The sequence below is a fragment of the Enhydra lutris genome, unplaced genomic scaffold, assembly GCF_002288905.1.
Source record: "Enhydra lutris kenyoni isolate GAN:26980312 unplaced genomic scaffold, ASM228890v2 scaffoldscaffold74, whole genome shotgun sequence".
Classification (NCBI taxonomy): domain Eukaryota; kingdom Metazoa; phylum Chordata; class Mammalia; order Carnivora; family Mustelidae; genus Enhydra; species Enhydra lutris.
The window spans coordinates 5,417,106-5,434,170 of record NW_019154158.1 but is presented as its reverse complement, the minus strand read 5'-3'; the positions used below and the strand labels follow the sequence as shown (position 1 = coordinate 5,434,170).

At 52.6% G+C, this 17,065-nt stretch overlaps 2 protein-coding genes across 2 annotated transcripts; one reads left to right on the top strand and one right to left on the bottom strand.

The window, feature by feature from the left end:
- The first annotated feature begins 2,907 nt into the window (after nucleotides 1–2,907).
- On the top strand, nucleotides 2,908–6,459 carry LOC111160192 (G protein-coupled receptor 182). The gene is made up of 2 exons (XM_022523095.1): nucleotides 2,908–3,098; nucleotides 3,643–6,459. Exon 2 carries the CDS (start codon nucleotides 3,659–3,661, stop codon nucleotides 4,802–4,804), a length of 1,146 nt encoding a protein of 381 aa, XP_022378803.1. The 5' UTR covers nucleotides 2,908–3,098; nucleotides 3,643–3,658; the 3' UTR covers nucleotides 4,805–6,459.
- Nucleotides 6,460–7,948: 1,489 nt separating this feature from the next.
- On the bottom strand, nucleotides 7,949–14,438 carry LOC111160226 (zinc finger and BTB domain containing 39). Its single transcript, XM_022523136.1, has one exon. It carries the CDS (start codon nucleotides 14,105–14,107, stop codon nucleotides 11,972–11,974), a length of 2,136 nt encoding a protein of 711 aa, XP_022378844.1. The 5' UTR covers nucleotides 14,108–14,438; the 3' UTR covers nucleotides 7,949–11,971.
- Nucleotides 14,439–17,065: the final 2,627 nt, after the last annotated feature.

Genomic DNA, 17,065 nt, shown 5'->3' with positions numbered 1-17,065 from the left:
ATGGCAATGAGTCAGAATGTGTAGAGAGAGCAGAGACAAGAACTAGGGTATCCCTGGAGGGTTGGTCTAACAGAGCCTCCCTCTGCATGGGGTAAAGGAAAGGAGAATCCTCAGAAGGCTCCACATTGAAAAATGATATCCATAGGATAGAAATTGAGATCTTAGAGAGAGAGAGAGGGAGAGAGAGAGAGAAAGAAAGAGTAGAACTGTCAGGGAAAAAATCAAAGTAAACCACATTTTACGTCATCAGAGCTCATCATGACAGAATTCTTGATCTAGGGGCCGTCTGATGTGGGAGGAGAAGTGTGACATAATAAGAAATGTATCTGCCCCCAATTCCTGAGCTCCTAAATCCCTTAGGAAATTTCCTAGATAGCTTCAGGATGGGGACTGGTTCCCAGAAAGACCAAAACTTGATTAGAAGCTTAGAACTTCCAACCTCACCTCCCATCCTCTGGGAAGAGGTCAGAGACTAGATATTAAATTAATAATAGATCACGCCTATGTATTGAAGCAGCCACAAAAATGCCTGAACTATGAGGTTCAGAGAGCTTCTGTGTTGATGAACGTATCTACATGCCAGGAGGGCAGCATACCCCAACTCCACGGGGACAAAGCTCAGGACCCTTCCCAACCTCACACTATATATCTCTTTATTTGCCTGTTCATTTGTATCCTTTATAATAAACCAGTAAACACAGTGAACGCTTCTCTGAGTTTTGTGAAAAACTCCAGCCAATTATTGAAACTGAGGTGGGGAGGGATTGCGGGAACTTTGTAACCATGTTGGACAGAATTGTGAGTACCTTAGGGACCAATGATTTGTCACTGGCCTCTGAAGTGAGAACAGTTGTGTGGGACTGAGCCCTTGAACTTGTGGAGTCTGACACTAATTTCAGGTTGGTGTCAGAAATGATAAATTTCAGGACACCCACTTGGTGTCCGGGGGAGGGGGTTGGAAAATCGGCTACCCTACATGTTTGGTGTCTGAAGTGTTGTGTGTAGAGAACCAGTTTTTCTATAGGAGGCTTTAGGAAAACTGCAAAATTAAAAATATCCCCTCTCATGGCGATGATTGGTGGTGATGGTTGTACAACAGTGTGAACATACGTATTTTTTTTTAAGTTTTTTTTTTTTTTAATTTGACAGCAAGAGAGATACAGCAAAAGCAGGAACACGAGCACGGGGAATGGGAGAGGGAAAGTAGGCTCCCCGCTGAGCAGGGAGCCTGATGCAGGGCTGGATCCCACGACCCCGGGATCATGAATTGAGCTGAAGACAGACGCTTAATGACTGAGCCACCCAGGAGCACTGAACACACATATTTTATTATTTATTTAAGTAATCTCTATGCCCAGTGGTGGGGCTTGAACTCATCATACCCCAAGATCAAAATTTGCATGTTTTACCAACTGAGCCAGTTAGGCACCCCTTACTTAAGGCTACTGAACTGTATAATTAAAAATAGCTAACATGGGGGCCTGCTTCTCCCTCTCCCTCTGCTTCTGCTCTCTTTCAAATAAATAAATAAATAAAATCTTTAAAAAAATAGCTAAAATGGTAAATTTGATGCTATGTTTATTTCATCACCATATAAAATTAATTATTAGAGTGAAAAAGAAATCCTCTCCTTGAATGAATAAACAAAATGTGGTGTAGCCTTGCCATGGAGTATTACTCAGCCACACCAGAGAGTAAGGAGGTGCAGATACCTGCCACAGCGTGGATGAAGTTCCCCAGCACTGCCAAGTGAGAAACGAAACAGACACCAAGGTCGCACGTTGTATGATTCTATTTTTATCAAATATCCATAACAGGTAAATTTGCAGAGACAGAAAGCAGAATGGTTGCTGCCAGGGGCTGGGAGAAGAGGGAAACAGGGAGTACGTTTTGGGAAAACGTGAGGACCTACGGAGAGGTGGTGGTTACGCAACAGCGTGAATGTACTGAGTGCCGCTGAACTGTACTCTTGGTTGACATTGGTATGGGAACTTCACTCTGATTAAATACGCACACCTAGACCCCTTGGGCCAGCACACCCTTGGCCCTACAGGCCACAGAGCCTGGGCCTGGCTCCAGGGGGCTCTGCCCTCTGCACCGGGGGGCCTGTGTGTGACAGGTGACCTCTCTGTGCTTAACAAACAGAGGATAAGGAAGCCCACCATTTATCCCCACAGGGGGTACCACAGGGTATCTCAGAGACCAAATGCTTGACAGCAGCGAAAATGCTCCGAGAAGCCGGAAGCTCTGCTGGCACAAGACAACACAAACCCATGGGCTCTAAGCCTTCGCCCATGGCTTGGAAGGAGAGAAGCGTGGTGTCTACCTGCCTCTCCTGACCCATCCTTGGCCACACTTCGTGAGAAGTGTGAAGCAGCAGGGGAAGGATGCTGCTCTCCCCGCCCCCCCCCAGGAAACTCCCTGAAGTTCAATGCAGCCCCCTTTCCACCCCCCACCCCCCGTTCAGTCTTCCCTCTCTCTCCAGATTCTCTCCCTCAGAGCCCAAATGCAGGGTGGGTGCAAGGCAGTGGGGAAAGGCAGCATGACTGAAAGTCTGGCTGATTTTCGGATTTATTTTCGCCTGCCCACCCCCATCCAGTTTTGCTTTAGTAGGAATCAACAGACAGGGGAGAGCGGGATTCCAAGCCCACTCAGAGTGGAAAACAGAAACGTAGGTAAAGCATTTACCACAGGTCTGGCCCTGTGCTAAACACTTCACCTTGTGGGCTCACTGAATTCCCACAACACCCCTATTAGTAGACAGTATTGTCCCATTTTGCAGAGGAGACAACTGAGGCTTAAAGAGGTAAATTCACACAGCTGGTGAGTTAGGAGTCCGGATCTTCGTGCTTGCAGCCTGACTCCTCCCTGCCACTGGCACACGGGTCATCTGCTGTGACTTCCCCTCTATCTGCATTGGGGGAAGGCAGGAAAAACCCTGACCCTCTCCCATGGAGCCTCAGCCAGTGATACTGCTTCCCGGATGAGAAGGACGGCCCTGAAGCCCACAGCGAAGCCAGCCCCACGGCCATCGGCCCTCCAGTCTCCTCACGGCTCTGCAACAGCCCAGACCAGAAGCGCTCCTGACAGAAACGCAGGTGGGTATCTCCCTCTTAGGAAAGAAGGGAATCAGGGCTTGAAGACAAACTGACTTTTTTGGGCATGACCCACAGATGTCCCCGGGGATAAATGAGAGGTGTGTGTGTGTGTGTGTGTGTGTGTGTGTGTGTGTGTGTGTGTCCCATATCCATAGCCCGAAGGTGAGACAGAGTAGACTTCCTAAGGAAGGCCCAGGTGAAAGGGCTAAAAGGTGAGGTTCCAGGAGAGAAGTAGAGGTCGGAGCCAGCCTGTGGCCCGAGCTACGGTGGGGCCCCCCAGGCTGGGAAGGAATCTGGCTGGGCACAAATAGCTCTTGTCTCTCGAGCCACCGAGTCCTAACAAAACATCTTGGCTCGCAGGTCAAGGCCGGCAAGTGAGCTGCATACTAGTTCTCCACAGTCTGTACATTAAAACTCTCTCTCTTGCCTCTTCAGACCCAGAATCCTTTCCGAAAGCCTCCTGGTCCCTGTGGCCCACTAACTTGAGACCTAAGGCTGCTTTCGAGGTCTCTGTTCTCTTCCAACCCTCTCTTCTCCCCACCAGGCGTGCACCAGTCCTAATGTCGGTCAAGGACAACATGGCACCTGCCCCCACAGAAGGCTTCACCACGGCACCTGCTAGTGACTTTGGAGAGATCCACAACTGGAATGAGCTGCTCTCCTTCTTCAACCACACCTTGCCCGAGTGCCACATGGAGCTCCGAGAGGACACCAAGCAGGTGATCCTCTTTGTCCTCTACCTGGCCATCTTTGTGGTGGGCCTGGTGGAGAACCTCCTGGTGATATGGGTCAGCTGGCGCTGCTTGGGCCGGGCAGGGCTGCTGAACCTCTACATCCTCAACATGGCCATCGCAGACCTGGGCATCGTCCTGTCTCTGCCCGTGTGGATGCTGGAGGTCATGCTGGACTACACCTGGCTCTGGGGCAGCTTCTCCTGCCGCTTCACACACTACTTCTACTTTGCCAACATGTACAGCAGCATCTTCTTCCTGGTGTGCCTCAGCATCGACCGCTACGTCACCCTTACCAGCACGTCACCCTCCTGGCAGCGCCACCAGCACCAAATGCGGCGCGCAGTGTGCGCAGGAGTCTGGGTCCTCTCGGCGATCATCCCACTGCCCGAGGTGGTGCACATCCAGCTGGTAGAGAGCTCTGAGCCCATGTGCCTCTTCATGGCGCCCTTTGAAACCTACAGCACGTGGGCCCTGGCCGTGGCCATGTGCACCACCATCCTGGGCTTCCTACTGCCCTTCCCGCTCATGGTGGTCTTCAACGTGCTCACGGCCTGCCGGCTTCGGCAGGCGGGATGGCCTGAAGGCCGGCGCCACTGCCTCCTGGTGTGCGCCTACGTGGTCATCTTCGCCATCTGCTGGCTGCCCTACCACGTGACCCTGCTCCTGCTCACACTTCACGGGACCCACATCGTCCTCCACTGCTACCTGGTCCACCTGCTGTACTTCTTCTACGATGTCATCGACTGCTTCGCCATGCTCCACTGTGTGGTCAACCCTATCCTTTACAACTTCCTCAGCCCGAGATTCCGGGACCAGCTGCTGAGCGCCGTGGTCCATTACCTTCCCAAGGCCCGGGCCAGGGCGGACAGACGGGCTTCCTCGTCCTCCTCCTCTTCCACTCAGCATTCCATCATCATCACCAAGGAGGGCGCCCAGCCTGCTACGGCAGGCCCCCAGGACCACCAAGCCTGAACCGGTAGGCGCCAAGGACCTCACCCCTCTCCGCCCCTCAGTGTAGATCCCACTCTCCATCAGTGAAGAAGAAAGCTGCGGGTGTAAGTGAGAGATTTTGGGGGGAGTGAGGGGAAGGGCCAAAATGCTTACGGTCAATTTTGAGTATGTCTTATAAAAGTGAGATGGGGAGGAGGGGGGGCAGGGAGGGGCAGAGAATAGGTCTTTGGTGGTGTCCTGTTGGTTTCAATCCTCAGGACTCAAGAAGACACTCAGGGAAAATGGTGAAATAAGTAACAGAGACAGACGTGACTCTGGCTCTTTCCAAAATCTGTACTTCCAGCTGGGATAGGCTAAAGAGAGGCTCAGCAGAAACTTGACACACTCATTTCAACAATCACCCTGGCCGGAAAGAGTGTGCTCCCCGGGGACCTCCCACAACTTTCCTTTTGTACTTGTGTGTTTGCTGATTCCCCCCCACCCCCCACCTCACCACACTGTGCAGGCTGTGAGGACAAGCGGTCAGAGGCCAAGGAACCAGGAGGCCTCAGCAGTTTCCTAGCATCCTCGGTGATATGATGGATGGAGGGGGTGAAGCAGAGGTCTGGTGCCCCACCCCCACCATCCAGGAAGTGGCTCCATTTCCTTGCTGATACTCTCCCCTTCATCCATTCTGCTTTCCTCCCCACGAAGCAGAGGAGCCATCCCAGAGTCGATGCTCCTTGGAGCCCACCTGCTCCCGCCTTCAGATGTAGGACATTTCCAGACTTCTAGGAAGAGATGCTATCAGAAATCCACCCCCATCCCTCCCTTTCTCTCTGGATCATGGGAAAATATCAAGGGACATCCATCCTGACAGCAGACCTTGGGAGAGGCAGCGGCAGACGCTCCCAGAGGCTCTGTCCCTCAGCCCTTGTCCCCTGAGCAGGGGATGGGGAAGTAGAAATTTTCCGATTCTGTCACAAGGCAGAGCTCTGGTATTCTAAGTCAATCCTCACCCTTAAACTTCATTCTCCCAGGCCAGGTCTTCCATTAATTTTCCTGTCGAGCAACTTACTTCTATTCACGCTTGTCCTATAAATAGGAAAAGAAGCCTTCTTGTTGACAAGTAGGTCTTCTGGAAAAGACTCATTTATCAGTTTGGGAATCTAGGACCATGTCCGTGAAGGAAAAATCTAAGAACCGGTCCCCAGCCCACTAGTTCCAAGTGCTTGGTGTCCTAACCCCGCCCGAGCAGAATAAAGGGTTTGTGAACATAATCACTGACGGCCTCTGCTCTGCTCAAGAGCTCAGTATTTCTGGAATGTTTCACTTGGAATAACCATTCACTGACCTGGAGCACGTCACGCCTTTAGAAATCTGAGAACTGCATTTATCTGATGCACTAAACATGTGCTCTGATAGTGTATGTACCCATCTGTCAGGGGCACAGAGGGAAATGCGGCTGCAATCCTGCTCGCCGGACCCAAATCCAAAAGGGTCTTAAGCGACAGGCAGCTGCTCCGTGGCACAGAGCTGAAGGCTTTTTCAGCCAGGACAGTCCGGGTTGTGACTTGGGGTTGCAGGAAGGGATTAACCGAACAATACACAAAATGCATTAAAAAAGACTTTCCTCCTTTGTGCCCATATAAAAACCAAGCCCAGGGGTGCCTGGGTGGCTCAGTGGGTTAAGCCTCTGCCTTTGGCTCAGGTCATGATCTCAGGGTCCTGGGATGGAGCCCCGCATCGGACTCTCTGCTTGGTGGGGAGCCTGCTTCCTCCTCTCTCCCTCTCTCTGCCTGCCTCTCTGCCTACTTGTGATCTCTGTGTCTCAAATAAGTAAATAAAATCTTTTAAAAAAATAAGTAAATAAAAATAAAAATAAAAACCAAGCCCAAGGGATGCCTGGGTGGCTCAGTTGGTTAAGCAGCTGCCTTCAGCTCGGGTCATGATCCCGGTATCCTGGGATTGAGTCCCACATCGGGATCCTTGCTTGGCAGGGAGCCTGCTTCTCCCTCTGCCTCTGCCTGCCACTCTTCTGCCTGTGCTCACTCTTGTTCCTCTCTCTCCGACAAATAAATAAATTAAAAAAAAAAAATCTTAAAAACCAAGCCCAAATCTGATGCCCTTATCACTGCCTCTGCTGACTTGAAGCTCCAGAAGTTTCCTAAAGGGAACCCAATGTCACATCTGTCACCTCCTGGGTTACCTGGGACACCAGCCCCCCAGGGGCTCACTCTTCTCAAGGATTTCTTTGGCAACACGTTATCACCCTGGGTGGCAGGAATACCTCCTTAGGGGCTTGGGAGGCCAGAGCCCAGGGTATGCTGACAGCGGCAAGACTCCTCTGTTTGGCATTCTCTGAGCCCTGACCGGCGCCACACCTGACCCACGTGTGGAGACCAGATGGACCACGTCACGCCCCAACTTCTGATGTCTAGCTCCTTCCTTGTGGAGGTACGTTTGTTAACAACCCCATGAGACCATGCCAAACTTCCACCTCCTCTGAGTCTGCCTCTGTCCGCCCGGACATGCCACATCAGTGAATCAGATGGCACTGGCAGGACAATCTGAGGCTGAACCTCTAGCCCAACTAGACATGAGCAGAGTCCACTACTCTCTGGGCCAACAGATCCCCCCAGGGAGGTTTCCCCTGGAAAGGCTGGGCTATTGAATTAGTTTGCCACTAAAAACAGGTCAACAGGTTAACCCCGGGGAACTCCAGCTACAGGAAAGGAAACCTGTGGGGGGGGGGGGGGTGCCTGGGTGGCTCAGTTGGTTAAGCATCTGTCTTCAGCTCAGTTCATGATCTCAGGGTCCTGGGATTGAGCCCTGTGTCGGGCTCCCTGCTCAGCAGGGAGCTTGCTTCTCTCTCTCCCTCTGCCTCCCTCCCAGCTTGTGCTTTTTCTCTCTCTCAAATAAATAAAATCTTAAAAAAAAAAAAAAAAAAGGAAAAGAAACTGTGCTACCCGAAAGAATCCTGGCATCAGGGGTGCCTGGGTGACTCAGTTAGTTAAGCTTCTGCCTTCGGCTCAGGTCATGATCTCAGGGTCCTGGGATTGAGCCCCAAGTTGGGCTCTGGGCTCAGTGGGGAGTCTGCTTCTCCCTCTCCCTCTGCCCCTCCCCTCTGCTCATGCTCTAATAAAGAAAATCCTTTAAAAAGAATCCTGGCATCTGCTGAGCACAATGCTGCCGCTACCGAGTGTTGGGCCCCAATCTTCTGAACTCAAGGGACAGAGTAACCCCAGTCAAGAGGAAAAGAATTCCTGTTTCAAGTTTCCTTTTTTTATTCTAAATAAAAACCACACTTTGTGCCGAACAATGGAATATAAAAGAATCAGATGTACAACGATTTTAGACATCTACTATTTGGGAAAAGAAGTTTACAAAATATACAAAACTTTACAGCAATAGATAGTAAACACTTAAATATTAGGAGGTCAGTACTTATTAATTTAATGGAAGGAAGTTAGGCGTCAACAACTCTTCTCGGTTTCATAAGAGACTTTCACTAGCAGAGGTGGGAGGGAAGGGTGGACTGGACAGGGGAAGGGTGTTAAAGAAACAGCAAAATCAAAACAGTTTCATTTTCATTCTGATGTTAAGTTTGCCGATGAGTGATGACAGTGAAATGAATGCTGTGTGCCCCCGGCTTCCTGACCCAATCAGGGCAGGACTGAAGCAAAGGATGTGAGGGGACATCCGGACGGGCAGACTTCTCCACAGCCCACTCCCACACCAACAAAATCAGTGTCCACCTAGAAAAGGATTTAAATTCACTTCCAAAGTTGAGTAGTCTCAGGAACAGGGCACAGTAAGAGGCTAGAAGACAAAGAAAATTCATCAGTAGCAAAACCTGACTGGGAGAAGGTATTTAGGCCCAAAGTTTTGTCCTGGAGACAAAGGGGTGCTGATGGATCAGAAGGGAATAAAGTAAAAAAAAGAGTTTACCCATTTCCTGGTTCTTAGGGGTCACCCGGGCCCAACCCCCACCTCCTTTCTTTCCACCTAGCCATAAACTATAGAGACTCCCTGGGATCTTAAAATGTGGGACCAAATACTAAAATGTAGCAGAGCTTCCCAGCAGGCACTACGGCATTAGCAAGCCAGCACCGGCTCACAGGAGAGGCGGGAGACGGACCCCTTCCTGTGGCCAAAAGCAGCCTCTGCTATTTATTCTGACGTGCTATGCAAGTATTACCTTCTTCCCTTAAGAAACAGGTCAGGAATAGCCTCGTGCCTGATTTAATGCTCTACAGTCGCCATCTTGAAATTCTTCATTTTTAAACAAAGGACTCTGCAAATTATGTAGCTGGTCCTGAGTACAGAACAACAGAGAAGAAGGGGGAGGAGAAAAGACATTCAGGGGGTCAGAGAGAACCTCAGAACATTACAGCAGACTGCTAAACTGGGCTCCAAGGCAGAGAGGCAACAAAACAGAAGGCTGAAAAAGTTTAAAAAACTCAAAATAAAATGAATACCTTCGACCAGGGATCCCAGAGTGCCCTTTGCCACAACATAGAGTTTCAAGTAAAACAGTTCGGAAAAGGGTGAGCTGGAGGTGGAGGCAGCAAACATGACTCTAAACAGGGGGAGGGGTCAGGTGTGAATATGGGGACAAGCAGAGAAATGGGGTTTGGTCAGTGAGCCTCACAAGCTACTGACCCCTGCTACACATCTGACCGCAACCAACCCCCCACCCCCCAATCAAGCGCTTGGCCTCAGGACGATCAGGGGGTGCAGCTTTTTGTTTAGTGTTTCAGGGGCAAGGTTCAAGGATTTGCTTTTTGGTTTACTGGTAAAAAGGGAAAACTTCACAGTTTCAGGTTAAGTATACAGACTACCCAGCATCCACGATGCCCTCCGTTAAGGAAAAGGGTTTCTCCAGCACACTGATCCATGCTTGGCCAGCTGGCTGGGTTCCAGTAAGTACCACCTCTCTCAAATCTGACCGTTCAAAAATTGGTCCTCATTGACAGTCTAGGAGGGATCACTCAGCCTTCAAAAGCTTAGCAGATACTTGACGGCGGTCTTCCACACATTCGCCTTCTTAAAATTTCCAACGGTCAGTGCGGGAAAAGAAAGGGAGAAGCCAGTCAGGGACAGAAAGTCTCAGCACTGCTTTCTTGACAAGAATGACCTGAGGGGACGAATAACAAGTTCGATGGCGAAAAGCGGCCACTGGTACACATCCCTTCATGTAACAGTCACCCCACCAGAGAGCCAGGCACCCCAACTGGGAGGCTTTACCAATTTAGGGCTAGAGAGAGAGGCAGCAAGTCCGACAGGGACGGAACTTTGGCTTGCCTGTGTGTCTTAATATAGCTTTCCAAGTTTAGGAAGGATGAGAAAATGTGCAAAAAGTTCCTTCATTTAACTTGTTCCCCTCAACCCGGTCCCCTATCTACTCAAGCGCATGCAGGAAAGGCCGAGGAATTTAATAAGCTCCAACTTTCTAGAACTCACATCCATTACCTAAAGGGTTCCCTGGGCTTATTCTGCAAGAGACTATCTGGACAGAAAGAAAAGGAGTCGCTTGTTTAAAGGCTAGACACCTTCTCCCTGAGTCCGAGCCCCCATTTCCAAACCTCTGGCCAGGACCGTCCCCTGGACTATGGCTACTCACTGGGGAGAAACTCATTTTCCTTAAGTCACTTATCCAAAAGAGATGCTGGGTACTATGTATATAAAAGCAAAAATAAATAAATATCAATGTTCCAAAAGGCTCTGTGAGTTAATTAAAACCACTCGCTTGTGAAACAGCCCGGGTGCTGCTGAGTCCCCCCAAGGGCAGTGTCAGGGCCTAGGCCAGGGACTCCCAGAGCTCGCCTGAGCAGGCTGAGGTAGTATGAGTTACTGAGGTGCTACCTTGTGAATATGCGGGATCCGAAGGCCCTCTCCCTCAAGCCTTCTTTGGGCAAGAACCCCTCAAAAGCCACAAAGAATGGAGCAACCAGCCCCAAGGACTGGGCAGACTCCATCCCAGCCACCTGGGGCAGGCCTGCACCAGCTGCCGTCCAATAACGCCCCCTGGTGGCGATGCAATGACAGATCAGGATAAATTCCAGCAGGTCAAAGGTGAGCTGCCAAAGCTCCTGGCAGTTAGCACAAAGTAAACAACAGGTTACCCGACTGGGACAGAAAGACCGCACATCCCGTTACACACTCGGGTCCCTTCGATCCTGAAGGGCTCACAGTCCATCACTCTGCCACCCCGTGGGGTCTTCTCATCTACACCACAGGTCAAACACACTTCTAGGTGGGAGACTGGATGTAAATTAAGGCAAGGTTGCTGCTGTCAGAGACATCCCCACCTCTCCACCAGGAAACTCAAGGTCGACGGAGGTAGCCAGATGACAGATGACTGTATCAAAGGGCTCCCTGTCCTCTTTGCCCCACAGGGAAGGCCTAACCAACCACCTGGGCTACAACGCCATAAAATCTTATTTCTTTGGAATCGAGGAGAAAAGAGAAGACTCCCTTCCTGTCCGTCCAGGCTGCCACTTCCGGCGGACCTGGAGGACACCTCTTCTGACCAGCAAGGATTCATCCCAAAGCTTTCTGACCTAAACAGAAAGTTCTGCCCCCAGTTTGGATCTAGCTGCCGAAAGATTTTCCTCTCCCCCCCAGCAGATGAGAGCATGGAAACGAGCAGGCGCCGCCGTCCCATCTGCCTTTTCCCTGCTGAGGGCCGGGCCTGGTGCCTGAAGTGAGCTGCCCTGCAGACTAGTCTTTTCTGAAAGACCACATTCCCCAAATCTCTCTCAGAGCTGGGCATCCCAGTTGGAAATCTGGCAATAATACCCACAGTGAAAACCTCTCTCCACCTCCTCTATTCAGTGAGGCTGTTGGTTGGATTCTTAGCAGCATAAATACCTATCAGTAAACTAAAACTTGAGAGGTGTGGAGAGGGGATCTAGTCAGGGGATCTAGTTGACATCAACTGCCTGACCAGATCCCAAGCCCGGCCTCCGAAGACTCAAAAACACAGCCCACCGTGGGCAAGAACAGATAAGGAGGTAAACATGATAGGGCCATTGCTTCTCAAAAACAGTAACAGCTTGTGTGCTCTTTCTTCCTCTTTTAACACAAGACAGAACAGAATTTCCTAGCAAGGCCAAATTGAAACTGCAGAGGGCCCAACAGCCATTAGAATATCAACGTCCTGGCTGCTGCCTGGGAGCTGCCCTTGGCTCCGCGGGGACCCAGTCAGCTGTCCGGGTTCTTCTCCGCCTCTTTGGAATGGATAATGTACATGAAGGTCTGCTCAATGGTGAAGTCAGGTGGGAGGCTGCCTTTGTGCACGCCCACGTGCTTGCTCATGAGGTTGAGCGTGGAGCTGTAGTGGCCACAGACTGTGCAACGGTACATGAGGGCCCCCGAGTGCGTCTTCAGGTGGCACTTGATGGTCGAGCGGCCTCGGAAGAACTTGTGGCACACCTTACACTGGTACGGCTTCTCGCCCGTATGGATGCGCCGGTGGTAGTTGAACTCACTCGTGTGGGCAAACCTTTTGCCACAGACCTTGCAGCTATACTTGCTGTTCCCGGGCTGGCCCTGCAGAGCCAGTTCCTCACTCAGGAACTCCTCCGCCGGCAGCTTCCGCTTCTGGAGAGTGGGGTGCTGCAGCCCCGCGGTGGGCCGGGCGTCAAGGCCACTGCCGCATTTGTGCTGGCTCACGTGGTAGCGGTAGGCGGCCTCTGACTTGAAGCTCTGGCCGCACAGGTGGCAGCGGAAGAGGGCATCCTCCAGGCTTTGGTGCACGGCCATGTGCTTCTCTAGAAGGTGCCAGTCCACGAAACTGTTTGCACAGACAGAGCAGGAGAAGACGGAAATGCCCAGGTGGGACAGCGTGTGCCACATGAGGCTGCAGAGGTTGAGGTGGCGCTGGTCACAGACACTGCAGGCCTGGCCCTTCAGGTGCAGATGGTCAAGGATGTGTCCTCGGACTGCATGGAAATCTCTGGCCAGTGCCTTCCCACAGGCAGCGCACTTCAACTCTGCAGCGGCTGCCCCAGAAAAGAGAGCCAGCTTCCCAGAGAGGGGGTCGTTGGGGTGGACAATGATGTTGTTCTCAAATATCCCATCCCGTCGGTGGAGGGTAAGCTGCCACTGGGTAAAGAACTTAGTTTCACACATGTCGCAGGAGAAGAGGAAAATGCCGATGTGGGACAGAACGTGGGTCACCCTGGAGTTTCGGTCCTGGAAGTGGGTTTCGCAGACCTTGCAGTTGCCTGTCAGCAGGTCCACATGGTCCCGAGCATGCTGTCGGATGAGCTGAATGTTGGGCTCTAGAACTTTCTTGCACACCTGGCAGGGCATGGCCTTATTCTCCCGGTTGTCACTCTCGCCAAAAGTCAGCTCATCCTCACTGTCGTCACTCAACTCAATCACCTCCTCGGCTGTGCCTATCTCCTCGGTGGGGTCTTCAAACTGCAAGTCATCATCCCCCAGTTCGTCCAGCTGGAGCTCATCCATCTGACCGAAGCCCGGATCTTTGGAGTGGTCGCTATTGCTCAGACACGAGTTGGTCCCAGGGGTAATGTCAATTGCACGGTCAGGGGGGAAGAAGCTGTTTTTGCTGAAGTCTCCGTTGCTCTGAACCTTGTACGGCTGACAAGAGCTCACGCTGGTTTGGATGCCCATGCTGACGGCGCCTAGGACCGGCTGAGTCACCAGACTAGGGACGGGGTTGAAAGGAGCAGGGCCGTCATGGTCTTCCGTCTTTGGCGGCATGGGCTGCTGCGACAGAGGCAAGCTATGGTTAGTGTCACTGGTGACATTTCTCTCTTCCTCTTTACAGCTTCCTCCAGCATCACTAGGTAACACATAGTTCCTATCAGGACCGAAGTGCTCCCCACCCCCCCGGAGGTCTCCAAGCGGACAGGCAGGTTCTGCCGAGCTACAACTCTGGGTACCAGAGTGGCTCTCCCCGCTGCTGGTCAGGGGCTTGGCCACGGCGGTGCTCTCCAAGTCAGGAAAGGTGGAGTGACAGGCCCGGAGGAGATCCTCCATGCCCAGGCGCTCAGCCACCTCATAGATGACCCCAACATTGATCAGGTCTGTGAAGAGCTCCGACGTGTAGACGAAGCTCAGAATCTTCTCGAAGTTGGCAGGGGTGATGAAGTCCACCACGTAGGTCCTGGCAGCATCCAGCCCTGTATTCAGGAAGAGGTTCTGGAAGTAGCCCGCCGCGCAGGCCAGCACGGCCTTGTGGGCCGGGAAGGAGCGGCTCCCCACCACAATGGTGACATCGCACATGGTCTCCGAGAGCCGGCACTTGTTGAGTTCCTTGAGTAGGTTGTTGGGGTGGTTGGTGCTTTGCAGTTTGATCCTCATGCCCATCTTAGCAGCTCCTAGGACGTTGCCTCTGTATCAGCACGGTTCACCTGTGGACAGCAAAAGGAAGAGATGGATGGCCAAACACATCCCTGCACACGAGGAGCTCTGCCAAAGAAAATACCGCCAGTCTGAGTGTTTGTGAGCCCTGGGCGGGGAGGAGCCAAGGGACACCTCATAGATGACCCCAAGCTGCTCCATGCTGCCGGGGGCAAGGACAAGTGACGGGACAATGATCTCTCTCCCTGCATGTTCCCAAAGACAGAGCGGTCACAACAAAACCTGAAAGTATTGAAAAAAATCTGATAGCGCCATCTGTGAGAGTCAGTAAGAGAGGGGGTAGGCCTGGTGGGACAGAAGCTAGTACCTTAGGGCCAAGTCAGAGGCAACCTCTCGGACATAATCCCTCACTTCATTAGCAGATGGAGGGCGCAAATGAATCTCCTAACTTCTTCCCCAATACAAGCTTTCCTATCTCGTTCAGTACCTTCCCTTCTCTTACAAATGCCGTAAAAGTACTTGAACATAATTACCAAAGTTCCATTAGCTGCTAAGTGCAAGAGAAGGTTGCTCTTTTATTTTCTTATCAATGCTCTCACCTTCCAGTCCCTAAATAGACCTCTTGCTCATTCATGAGTTCTGATCTCTCCCTCCCTAAACCACCTACCTGCCTAGTCTCTTGTCTTACCGTAACCCAGAGCCATCCAGATACTGCTGTCTCCTCCTCCGCATGCTTAAGATTAAGCTAAAACACTGAAGACCCAAAGAAATAAAGCAAAATAGAATACACTGTAGCATTTACTATTACTTACATATGCCTTTTTTTTTTTTAACCACCGTTTTTGGGATCTATGCATATGCTGATCAGAACGAAAAGACTTACTTAATGCCCCAAGAGGGCATCTAATTATACTGGCAAGACTCCTAAAAGCTTGCTAGATCCCACTCCCCCCGACCCAGTCCTGCATGAGTGAGGAAGACAAGCTAGCTGCATTCTCCTTCAGTCTCAGCACTCGCCCCGCGCAACACAGCCCCTTTCTCCACCTCACCACCTCTACAAACTCCCAACTTTTTCTGGGGTCCAAGAAGCTTCTGCGCTTTGTTGGGATACAGGGAAGCGTCTCCCGGGCCCTGGCGGCCACACATCAGGTCGGGGCACTGGCAAGCCTGAGTGGAGGGTGGGAAGGGGGGCACACTGGGAACTTCCGAGAAGGCACCCCAACAATCCCGTGGTGCCGCAGTCTCTCCTCTGGAGGGTCAAACCCAGCAAGAACAGGGTTGGATCGGGCCAGGGTGCTCCATCCGGGGGCCACCGAGCACCTCGGTCGCTCCCCAAGCGGCAGGGGATCCCGCCGGGGCGGCTCCGGGGGCGCCGGGCCAGACGGGAGCGAAAGGATGGGCGGCGGGACCCGCCGGGGTCGGCGCGCGGCCGGGTATGATGGGTCCGGCCGACGGGAGCGGGCAGGAGGGAGCCCCGCGAGAGCGAGAGAAAGGCCGGGACGGGGGTCGGGCCTCGACCTGGGTCAGCCCTCGGCCCCGCCGCGCTTACCCGGCTCCGCGGGGCCCGAGCACCATCGCCACCGCCGCCTCACACAAAGGCCCCGGCCCGCCGTGCCTGGCCCGACAAGGAGGCGGCGCCGCCGGCCGCGGCCAGACTCTCCATCCGCCGCGCCTCTCGCCGCGCCGGTCCGGGCCGCCCCCGCCGCCCGGCCCGCAGCGCCCCCCGCCGTCCCGGAGGAGGCAGCGCCCCCCGCCGCTTGGCCGCAGCGCCCCCAGCCGCCCGGGAGGAGGCAGCGCCCCCCAACGGCGGGGCCGGGAGCCGGTGGGGCGGGCCAAAGCACGGCGGAGACTCCGCTCTCCTCCAGCGCCCCTGGGGACCCCTGCCCAGGCCCCACCTCCCACTGTTATACCCCAGTTTTCGCGTCGGAGAGACCAGCAAGGAGCCAACACCGATGTAATCACACCAGGGTTTATTCAACAAGCTTAAGCTTGGACCCAAGTATACCCGACACAGCGGAGTAGGGACTTGGACGCCGAGCTTAGTTAAGGCAGGGGTATTTATGAGTTCCTGTTATTAAAGCAGGGTGGGGGTCTCTGGAACCCTGTTACTAAAGCAGGGTGGGGATCCTTAGAACTAAAGTAAAGTAGGGGAAAGTTCAGCCCTTGGGCACAGGGGTCTGAGATGGCTGCCGGAGCTAAGATGGCTGTACTTACACTAAGGCTAAACCTGAGGTGGGATGGCCTTAATTTTTCTCAGCCTCCACATTTCCCCCTCTCAGAGGAACCTAAGGAAGGCCCCAATCATGGGCCCAGGCTGGTCTCAGCAACAAGGTCCGATGGTTGGTATTGCTGTCTGAGTACCATGAGCTGAACTGTACTGACTCTGTCTTTGACAAAAGTAAGCAACATTAGTGGAGTAAGTGAGAACGGCGCAGTCTTAGCTTTAGGGGATTTTCCTTGTGGGGCTGATTTTTCCATTCTGGGACGAAGTCCTTGAGAATGGCATGTGGGTCAGCTGGCCAGATGTGGGTGTAGTGGACCCCGGGAGTAATCCTGTCGACCTTGAGAGCGGTGGGAGTGGTCAGGATCACAATGTAGGGTCCCTTCCACCATGGTTGAAGTGTCTGGTGTTGGTATCTCCAGACGTACACCCAGTCACCCGGCTGATATCGATGGGGGTCTGGGTGTGGCCCAGTCTCGTAGAGGGCCCTCAGCTTAGGCCACACCTGTTCATGGATTCGTAGTAACATTTGGAGGGAGAAAAGGAGTTGGTGATCATCAAACTCAGCAAGCACCTCAGATTTTAAACTGGGAATAATAGGTGGAGGAATACTGAACATGATCTCGTAAGGGGTAAGTCCCATCTTAGATGGGGAGTTTCGCACCCTATATAGGGCGAAGGGGAGGAGAGTCACCCAATCCCCGCCAGTCTCCAAGGCTAATTTAGTCAAGGTTTCTTGTAAT

What these genes read in the sequence shown, in the direction of transcription:
- LOC111160192 (XM_022523095.1), top strand. Translation starts at nt 3,659, where the DNA reads ATGTCGGTCAAGGACAACATGGCACCTGCCCCCACAGAAGGCTTCACC.
- LOC111160226 (XM_022523136.1), bottom strand. Translation starts at nt 14,107, where the DNA reads ATGGGCATGAGGATCAAACTGCAAAGCACCAACCACCCCAACAACCTA.